An 11,438-nucleotide genomic window follows, 5' to 3' on the forward strand; every position below is an offset into this window, starting at 1 on the left:
TAATGGGTAGAGGTTGATGGTATAAAACATTGTGAGAAACAGCTCCCTCTGAAGTGCCATAGTTTTCGAGAAAGAAGTAATTTTCCACGAATTTGATTTCGAGACCTCAAGTTTAGAACTTGAGGTCTCGAAATCAAGCATCTGAAAGCACACAACTTCATGTGACAAGGGTGTTTTTTCTTTCATAGTTATCTCGCAACTCCAACGACCAATCCAGCTCAAATTTTTACAGGTTTGTTATTTTATGCATATGTTGAGATACACCAAGTGAGGAGACTGGTCTTAGACAATTACCAATAGTGTCCACTGGCTTTAAGCTGTTTCCAATATTTTATGTACACTCCTCATGAATCTGTTGACAAAGATAAATACGCTGTGATAAGGTCTTCGTCTAAGGATCTTATGAACTTTCCAAATATTCTTCCTGCTTGGATTAACCGCTTCAGATGTCGGCAATATCTCAAAAGCGCTACCTCCATTTGAAATGAAATCTTCATAGGCTAGTCTCATATTTATATATAGGATTAGAACAATCGAACCTTTCAAGAACCAAAGGTATACTTTGCCTTGACCCTTGAGTAAAAAACAAGTATGTAACAGCCATGATAATTGGTCCCTGGAAAAAAGAAGATTTTTTGGGGGGGATTCATACCAGGGCTGATCTACTTGTTCGTGTGGTGTAGCGTTTAGTATTCCTTTCAGGCTATATAACCACAATTTTCTAAATTTTTCCGATGGCATACAAATTGGAATTCAGACTTACATAGGAAGAATATCAAGCCTGATGTGAGTCTATGTGACATTTTAACCTAAGCCAAGCCTCCGATCATTAAGCCATTGAACATGTGAAACCTTTTAAGGGCCCCTTATCGCATTTTAGTCATAAATATATTCATCAAAATGTAATGGGGAATGTAGATCTGGGGAGTACATCTATGCGCTATTTGTGTCAATAAACTAGATCTGTAGTGCATACAGTCCTTAAACATTAACTCGCTAGGGACTGTCATCCATTTCTTTTTTACTATAATCGCCAAACACCAAGACATGGTGAATAGTTTTGTGACTCGAAAAGTGTGGGTAAGAATAATCAGAAACACAGATGTTGGTTTGGTTTTTACATTATATAAATAATTTGTTAACACTAGAACACATTGGTAATGTCTATTAAGAACATGACATTTACTTTGACCTTTTGGGTTGAGTGAAGGTAGGTGAAAGCCTCTGTGGCCTTTAAATGGGCAAGTGGGTACAAATTTAGGAAATTCTTTAAAAAAAAGGTAAACCGCTGAGTCCCATGTTTAGCAACACCTGTTTAAGATAGGAGCTAATAGAGGGCGCTGTTTACATTCAGTGAATTGATGGGTCAGGCATAAAGTGCCCAGGCGGCATTTTGCTCTTTAAAGGCAGTGGACACTATTGGTTATTGTCAAAGACTAGCCTTCACAGTTGGTCTCAACATATGCATAAAATAACAAACCTGTGAAAATTTGAGCTCATTCGGTCGTCGAAGTTGCGAGATAATAATGAAAGAAAAATAACCCTTGTCACATGAAGTTGTGTGCGTTTAGATGGTTGATTTCAAGACCTCAAGTTCTAAATCTGAGGTCTCGAAATCAAATTCGTGGTAAATTACTTCTTTCTCGAAAACTATGGCACTTCAGAGGGAGCCGTTTCTCACAATGTATTATACCATCAACCTCTCCCCATTACTCGTCACCAAGAAAGGTTTTATGCCAATGATTATTTTGTGTAATTACCAATAGTGTCCACTGCCTTTAACCAGAAGTTTTTTTTTTTATAAGTCCTCCATCTTTCAGCACAAAATGGTTTATTAAAAGGTTTTGCCACAAATTGAATTTTTGTGTACAAGAATGGGCAGTTTTTCGTTGCAAATTGCACGTTCTTGCAAAATATTGTCAGCACTGTAAGATATGGGCGATTGGTTTTGTACAAAAAGGTGGTTTTGCCTTGCAACATCAGAGGTGACATTCAAGTACAAACAAAAACCCTTTCAGGTACTAACACATGTTCAGTGCAATTAGGTAGCAGACACCAGTGGCAACTTTAAAAGTAGCTTGGCTTCAAAAAAAAAAATTACCAAATAAAACTATTTCAATAGTCACAATGCTCTTTACTTGAAGATCAATGTTAACAACATCTGTGTGTGTGTGTGCGTGCTGCATGTTGCAAGCTGATCACTGGTTGCGATCTAATGTCATTGAGTCATGGATGGAAACCATAACCATTTGTTGCCATAGCAACCAAACGATTTCAATTCTCCACATAACATTTCCAGCTTAATGTATGTTCAGTGTATCATGGTGCAGTAAATTGTTGGAGCCATAATGACCTGGTTGTTCAGTGATGTCACATGGGGAGGCCATCAATCGCTAGTGTAGTCTTGTTTCAAGATGCTAGTCTAGTCGTGGTTCAAGACGCTTGTGTTGTGTTTGTTTTTTCACTGTAAAAGTGTACTGTTTTTGTCTTTCTTCTTTCTCAATCTGTAAGTAACGAATGATGAAAGGGCAAGGCCACTTTCATTTTACAAATGGCACTTCCATTAGAAAAGTCATTGGGCAACTTTTGATGGGCACCAAGGCCAAGACCAGGGGCAGCAGAGGCCATCCACGGCCTGCATGTACTTCTAGGCTTGCATTGTGTTGAAACTGATGACATCATTAGTTTCTCGTCATTTTATCATTTGTACCTTTTTCTGGAGATAACGTCTGATTGCACGGTATCACACCTGACCGAATCGTTTGGCCTTGTTAAATGAATTGGAAATAAATGTATCCCTACCTAAACCATAGGTCACTGGATGCACCCGTTTTATTCTCATTGTAAGTAGATGTTCATGTATAGATCAGATGTTAATTTTAACTGCCAGTACGAAATAATTGTTGTCAAAAATGTGCAAGCAATCAATCAATCGTTAAATTTATAAGGTGCCAATCCAACAGTCGTTAATGATAGCGCGATACGGTAGGCTTTTGAAAAAAAGGTGAGATTTAAGCAACGTTTTGCAATTTGCTAATGAAGTAGATTGCCTGATGTTTTGCCGAGGAAGACGATTCCACATCCTTGGTGCTGCGATAAAAAAGACACGATCCCCCAAACTGTGTTTGGTTCTTTGAATGCAAAAAATTGAAGGTAGGGAACAGCAACAAAGCTATTTATAGTTTGTTCAAAAGGAAGCCTAAGTGTGTCGTAACAAGTCTGTTTTATTTTGAGTACACAAATCTTGTTAGACACATAATTATTGTACTGGTGTAGCTGTAAACATAATTATTTATTAATTAATTAATTAGTTTATTTATTAATTTGTTTTGCTGGGTAGTTCTATCAATTGTCAAAGAATTGCTCTCCCTCTAGGCATTTGACAGATACTATAAACAGACAGTCAATGACAGATCATAAAAATAGAATATGTAAATAGGTTACTTACAATTTGTCTAAAATATGTTTGAACATGCTATGGGGACTTGTTGGACGCTTGGTGGCAGCAGACTTTAAGATCCATCGTTCTCGGAAATATGTGCATGCTCAGAACTTTGAGAAACTGTTTAGTCTGCTGCCACCGAGCAATACAAAGTCTTCCATTACATAGAATGCCTCAAGTTCCAGCACTGTTTGTTTTCCCCAGGTGCACTTTTTGGTCTGTTTTACCTGCTTGCATTTACTGTGTAATATTCGGTTGATGAAGTACGCGCGGTACAAATGATTCAAACAACTTTTTATTTTCTCCAAAGTATAAAGTTCTTGAATGTTGGGAAGTTCAAACTAAACGTTCAGTAAGAGTAGTTTCTTATAGTGACATGCTTGGACCATGGACATACTACACGTGCCTACGTTATTTTGGGACGCTGATCTTGACGACATCGAGTAACTATCAGTTGTTTCTTATAGTGTCTTGTTAAATTTTTTTTTTTTACCCATACACCGATGTGTGTTAGCACTGTATACTCAGTACTTTCCCGAGTCCTGTGAAACAATATCACAGGCATGTTACTTGGGTGGGATTCGAACCCACGACCCTTGCAATTCTAGAGCAGTGTCTTACCAACTAGACTACCGAGGTTGCCCGGTAGCTAGAGGCAGTTCGAATCCTATGTTTTGGCAGCAGGTACCGCAACGAACGTATATCTCTAAAAATTATATAGTGTCATGCTTGGACCATGGACATACTACACTTGCCCACACTCAATAGCAAGTCAGCTCTACTCAGCCAGAAAATGCAATTTCCCAAACTGCCAGAAATCAATAGCGGCGTTCATGCTGAAGACGGCAGCGCGAAAAAAAAGAAGAAGAAAAAAGGGGAACGGTTTTGTACGAGAACAGATGCAATCCCTATCTGCTTGTTAACTTGTAATTGACAAGTGCAGTTATGTGGATTGATCTCGTTGACCACGAGGTTGTAGATCTGTATGTTGAGTTCCTTTATTGAACCAGCAATGTATCTTGGTCTATAATTGCAAACATTTTTAGTGCAACCTGGGCCCAATTTCATAGAGCTGCTAAGCACAAAAATTTGCTTAGCATGAAATTTCTACCTCGATAAAAACAATATTACCAACTAAGTTTTCACATGATTTTCGGGATGAGCAAACATCAGCTGAATACCAGTAACAAGCAATATGCAACAAATGGAAATTTGGTTGGTAAACCTGTTTTTATCAAGAAATTTCATGCTAAGCAAATTTTTGGGCTTAGCAGCTCTATGAAATTGGGCCCTGATCACTGCATATCTTTAAAGGCACTGGACACCTTTGGTATTTGTCTAAGATCAGTATTCTCACTCCTAACATATGCATAAAATAATAAACCTGTGAAAATGTTGACTCAATTGGTCATCAAAGTTGCAAGAGAATTACACACTTGCTGCACAAATTGATGTGCTTTCAGATGCCTAAAGAGGACTTTAGGCCACAAGCAGTATGGCTGGGATTCGAACCCACACTCCAAAGACCTAACCACCAGAACTTGAATTTGATCCTCTTAACCACTCTGCCATGACACCCTATTTATTTTACAAAATAAAATCCATGGGCAATGACAACAATTACATAACAGGAAGCATGTTTTCTAATGTTTTTCTAATGAATAAGGTTACCAGCTAAACTACTGCATGACATGTACTTTTTGTGACTGGTATCCTGCCCATGTCTGCTTAGCAGACAATTGTTAAGCGATATTTTCTACTTAAGCATCTCTATGAAATTGGACCCTGTTCTCTAATGTTTGTCTCTCTGTGTCTTTGCAGGAACAAGCTTCCTATGTGGCGTCCTCGTGGCTCCAGTCAGAAATGAGAATGAAGAGGTGATAATGGTGATCATGAACTTTGAAGATCTAAGTGAGATCAGTAAAACAAGCTCAGCTTCGTCGGCGTCACATCCTAACGACACAACCTCAACATCGACTTCTACCGGTTGCGGGCATAGCACACAAATGAACAGGTGGAAGAGAGTCAGAAGTAAGTTGGATAAACTAATTAAAAGGCACTGGACACCTTTGGCTCTTTGAAGTAACGTAGTTTTAGAGAAAGAGGTAATTTCTCACTCAAATATTAAAAAGACTTAAAGCCTGAAGCCTTTTTTTTAGGCATCTGAAAGCAAACAAATTTGTGCAACAAGGGTGATTTTTCTTTCATTATTCTCTCGAAAGATGGATGAACAATTGAGTTAAAATTTTCACAGGGTTGTTTTTTATGCTTTTGTTGGAATACACCAAGTGAGAATACTGGTCTTTGGCAAATACCAAAAGTGTCCAGTGCCTTTAAAATCAATTATGTATGATGTCTTTTTAAGGAGAAAAACAAGCTATTACTGCTACCAAGTTAAAGCTTATACTTTGCCCAGAAAATGTTGTGCCTATAGAGGGCACTGTTCAGGCGAACCATGAATGTGTACTGATCCTTCCTCTATAATCAATCCAAGTGAAGAATTTGCCACTTGCTCTCCACTCTTTGAATAAATTTATTTCAACTGGTCAGCTTTGAACACAAGAGGGCACTCTTTAGCTGAACTATCCTAGCTTTGATAGTCTGCAAGTTAAAGAAAAAGTACAATTTTGTTTGATGGATTGTTTGTTTGTTTGTTTGTTTGTTTGTTTTGTTGTTTGTTTGTTTGTTTGTTTGTTTGTTTGTTTGTTTGTTTGTTTGTTTGTTTGTTTGCCAACCTGTGAATAATCATTGACATTTGATTGACCATATTTTATTTATAATAATTGCCTGAATATTTGCAGTGCTTCATCTATGAATTTCTTTTAAGGAAGTTGGTATCTGAGACAATTTCATAAAACTTATTTTTACACAATTTGTGTGTGTATTTTGTATGTTTTTATGTTTCCTTTTGTAAATCTGATGTTAAATATTTCTTTTGGTTTCACTAGCAGCAACTTCCATGGATGCATTGTCCTCAGTTATACAAAAAATGCTTGATAACTATGGACATCAACATTTCAAAAACGAATGGTAGATTTCTCAAAGTTTTACTTTTATGTTATTTTGTTTGGCAGATAACCACCGGACATTCCGCCTTCGTTTACCATCCCTTTACAAACAGTCGAAGCTGCAAACACCTGAAGACTACAACGGTGAAAACGACGATCCCGAAAACCCAGCCCCCAAATTTGAGCCCGACAGTTCCCTTCCGCTAATGGGCCTCTCGAAAAAGGACATGAACGGACAACACGATACGACGATCTCCCCAACAATGTCCACGCGATCGATGCAGTCCGACTCTGCGCATTTAACCACCGAAGCTACGACGAGCTCGGCGGATTCTGGGATACGCAGGGACATGGCCAGGGTACACCAGTACACCTCTCCGAGGGGCGATCATTTGGATGGTAGCGGACAACAACTACAAGTTGGAGAGTACCAGCGTTTGGATCGTAGTCGGACACCGGTGATTAGGTCACCCTCAAATACCTCGTTCTCAAATCAGAGTGGGTGGAGCGTAAGGCGGGCATCTTCCCTTGAGTGCCTGGAGAGCATGCAACAGAAGGACCGACCCAAAGCCACCAAAATGGACTCATGTACGTCTCACATTTGTATAATTACACCCAAGAATCTGTGAGAATTAAATAAAATTTTAGTTTTCCATCTCCCATTCTATAAGTATTTATACCAATCCACTAATAATGATAAGCTGGCTTTTTTAGAGCACCTTTTCCCACAGGTTGCAAAGCGCTAGGATGTGTTCAACACAGAAGAGAAAATCAAAAACAAAGATGCCCCAAATTAAACAAAATTAAAAGTGGATCTTCAGCACTACTTGTATAATTGTTATCAATATTTTTCATATTGCAATCATGTTGACTTTGTGGTTTCTTTCCCTGCCCTTCACCTCTGTGGACCTGGCTTTGAATCCCACCCGGAAGCCTTGCATGCGGTTTGGTGATTTTATTTAAGTCCCTACTTGATTCTGTTGGTTTTTTTCCTTCCCATTTGTAGGTTTTCATTCCCACATCTACCATCAACATTTGTTCATCTTCTCTTAGATACATCCTGCTATAGAAGACTTTTGGGACGCTACATGTACATGTTGTTGTAGGTAGCAGGAGACTTACCAGGTAAACCCATTGTTCTTGGAAATGTGAGCATTCTCAGAATACCATTAGCAATGGAAGTTCACCTGGTAAGTCTGCTGCCATCAAGCGCTCAAAAATCTCCCATTGGCACTTGCGCTGTTGGATGTGTAATGAAATAATGAAATAAGTATTGGTATTCAGCATTCTCATTTTCTTACTGCCTTACTTTTTACTTTAAACTAAAGGATGAGAAATTTCTTACTTTTGCTTAATTATTTTCGATTTTTTTTTCTGCCAATCATTTTCTAAAATGATCTACCTCTCTCTTTAGTGCAGAAGAATGTATTAAAAAAAAAAACCTACAATCAATAGATCCAGGGGTTATTAAAAGGTGGAGGTGCCATCATTTCAGCCTGCTTCCTGTAATTTGGATCCTCATTTCAGATTTTTTTTCAGCAGTGACCCTTGTTGTCCCTGTCAACTTGAACCCTGTCCCCTTCCTCACCATCTGTCTAGGTAACATAAACTCCTTATAACCCCTACTTCTTGTCTCCAACTTCATCTACTTTAGGCCCCCCCCCCCCCCAGAAGAACAAAAAACATGTTTAGCGTCCTAGCTTGCTTCCTTTTAAAAGGCTGCCTACTTTTTTCTGGAAAACCAATGGATGGTTATGATATCATTCCTCCAAAACACATACCTTTATTAAAGACAGGGGGAATAGCAACCAATGCACTGGATGTACACCAATACAGATTCAACTGACATTAATGGCCAAAATCATTAAAATCTGGCTTGCTTGTTACATCATAACCTTGTATTTGACAGATCTTGGCAGTTGACAGATCTTGGCAGTTGTTACTCGAGTTGATTCCATTATACATCACAAAAGGCCTTTGATCTGTCAGGATTTTCCCGACAATTTGTGAGATCTTTTTGTACATGTCTTCTCCGACATCAAACTTTGCAAGTTTCAAGGTTGTCATCTTTAATGATTTATAGAGTCTGTTAAAGGCACTGGACACTATTGGTAATTACTCAAAAATAACTGTTAGCATAAAAACTTACTTGGTAACAGGAAATTGAGAGCTAATGATAGTATAAAACATTGTGAGAAGCGGCTTCCTCTGAAGCGGCTCCCTCTGAAGTATCGTAGATTTTGAGAAAGAGGTAATTTTTCACTCAAATAATAACAAACTTCAGCTGAAGCCTTTTATTGTGCATCTGAAAGCACACATACCGTAGTTGTGAAAACCAGGGTGTTTTTCCTGTCATTATTCTCTTGCAACTTCGATGACCAATTGAGCCCAAACTTTCAACGTTTTTTGAGAATACTAGTCTTTGAAAATTACCAAAGGTGTCCAGTAACTTTAATCCATTACTGTGACATCCTTGATGTTCAGGTAATTTCTTAACTCTGGCCAAAGATGACCACTGCCCATTCTTTTGGCGAAACTGAAGGGGCATAAAGTTTGAGTGGTCAGGTTGGCGTCTTTTCTCGTCTGCAACCTCGCTTTGAATCGCGCCATGGCATTATGTGGATTTGGTTTTCAGTCACTCCCTGACTGCACGGGTTTTCCATGGAATAAATCTCAGGTTTTCCTCCCACATCTAACAAAATTAACTTCCTTCCTGGTCTTCTCTCCATTTGGGTCCTTGGCTAGTACAGTGATTAAGTTCGTTTTTCTCAGAGTCCTTGGCTTCACAATTAGTATAAATGAAATGAATGTTGCCTTGTTTTGTCTTTGCACATCACATTCCCCTTTGCAATTTTCAGAGTGAACAAAAGTTGCCACGCAACAAACCTTGTTGACGGATAGCGTGTCAAAATTCATTGTGACAAATTAAAGATTATTCACTGCGGGTTTCCTTACTAATTATCTGTGCAGCAAAGCTAGTTATCATTCAAGATTGACAAAAGATTCATGAAGTTTTTTTTCTTTTCAAGAGCTTGACTATTTTTTTGTCCTACTGTGTATAGTATCTCCAGGCGCTGCCAGGAATTTACAGTTTGCAGTGTCGGACTCGGATCTGAGCAGATATAAAGCGGACATTGTGAACATGTTGAATGGTGGAAGTATGTACGATCGAGACTCATCTCCGACAGCCAGCACTGGGGCTCAAAATATCTTCACTCCTGTCAGCTCCAAAGTCTCCCAGGTAAGTTCGTTATTTTGTTTCATCGGTAGACAGATAGCACCTGCATTCGATAATGCATGAGAGAAAGGTTTTCTAATGATCACAAACACAAGGTTTTTTTCTCTCTCTTTCGGAACTGTGACGATATGAAGCAAAGCTAATGCTTAATGTAAACTTTGAGTATAAATCCGCAATAAGAAAACCGCTTCTACTGCTTGTTTACATCACAAAAATTCACCTTGCCTAAATGTGCAGTGTTTACCAATCTTTAATCTACAGGAAATACTGGACAAAAGAAAAAATATGATTAAGTTATGAGTGCATTACCTGCAAGTAGAACCCATGGTTGAAAAAAAATGAAAATGACTTGTGTTATATGACTCAAATACCAGTTATTATATAAGCAGATGTCTAAAAATCACACACACTTTGTCTTAAAGATTGCTAACTTTTTATCTGAATAACTTTCTCATTGTTTGATCCTGAATTTTTTTCGAGTGTAACTTCTGATTCCCGCAAGCAAGTAGTTATAATCCTCTAAATTCATCCTCTGTTGACACTTTTAAACGAGATTTCCATTTTTTCCCCTGAAAATAGAGGAGCTTTCTCATTGTTTTATCCTTTAAAAAAAAATCCCCAACATTTCTCTTCCTTTGTCATTTTAAAATGTTTATATAAGAAACTATAGTTTAGGTTGTTGTACTGTTTGGTACTTTTTCTTCATCGTTATTGCTGTCATAGCCAATGGGTAAAGCCATAGCCAAACTGGCTTAATTTAGACATAGCCAGTATTCAAGGCTCTGAGTTGATCTGCAACAGTACCAGGACAAACTGCAACCGTATGGATTACCGTACGTGAGATATTTAACAAGACACCAGTGTGGCTATTAAGCGATTAAGTTTTGATAAATTGGTTTAGACACAACGCAGTGTGAAGGGACATTTTTGCATTAGTTGAGTTTTGGTTCCCTGCTGTAGCTCATTGCAATGCTGGTCAGACTGCAGGGAACCAGCGTGAATCTGTCACATCTGATTTGGAGAATGTTAATTTCAAGACTCAAGTGAGAGAAGGATTTTAAATTGTTCTGAATCATTGAGGATTTCAAAAGGTATACAATTGAAATCGTCTGGGAGTAAATTTACTGGGAGTAAAAAATTACTGTTTGGATTTGATTGTCTTATTGAACCAATGAAAAAAAGAAAAACATACAGTCTCTACAACTTGGTTAAATGTTACTTCAAAGAGTGAATTTGCAACATTGTCACCATGTTCAGTAAGTGATGATTGTGCCCAACCACACAAAAATAATGGTTTGATAAAAATTGATAAAAGTTTCATTACAAAAAAAAATACTTTAACTTACAATTTTCAAACAATTGTTTCCAAGACTTTTTTGACTACCAAAATGTGTCAAGATACACATAAATCGACTTGCATAATTAACACTTAAATTGGTTTTACCAAATTTAACATTTTATTGACGGATTCGCCACTTTGTGAAAATTTAGTCAATATGAAGTTACTACTTTATGTAAATTTTTGAATATGAATCTGCAATGGAAAAACAGCTTCTGCTGCTTGTTTGCATTACAAAAATTCATCTAGCCTTGAAGGCCATGGACACTATAAGTAATTACTCAAAATAGTTGTTACTTGGTAACGGAGAGCGGACAACTATTGATAGTATAAAACACTGTGAGGAACATTGTGTACTTTAAAGCCATTATACACTTTCGGCACAGAAACAAAAACCCAAAAAGTTCACAG

The 11,438-nt window shown here is 37.9% G+C and overlaps 1 protein-coding gene across 1 annotated transcript in view; it reads left to right on the top strand.

The window, feature by feature from the left end:
- Nucleotides 1-10,735, top strand: part of LOC117300217 (potassium voltage-gated channel subfamily H member 2-like) — a 61,641-nt gene extending 50,906 nt beyond the window's left edge. The window contains exons 3-6 of the mRNA XM_033783945.1: nt 5,264-5,473; nt 6,517-7,038; nt 9,513-9,691; nt 10,649-10,735. Coding sequence (XP_033639836.1) covers nt 5,264-5,473; nt 6,517-7,038; nt 9,513-9,691; nt 10,649-10,735 — 998 coding nt within the window. The remainder of the gene's footprint in view (nt 1-5,263; nt 5,474-6,516; nt 7,039-9,512; nt 9,692-10,648) is intronic.
- Nucleotides 10,736-11,438: the final 703 nt, after the last annotated feature.

This window comes from Asterias rubens, chromosome 15, assembly GCF_902459465.1.
Source record: "Asterias rubens chromosome 15, eAstRub1.3, whole genome shotgun sequence".
Lineage (NCBI taxonomy): Eukaryota > Metazoa > Echinodermata > Asteroidea > Forcipulatida > Asteriidae > Asterias > Asterias rubens.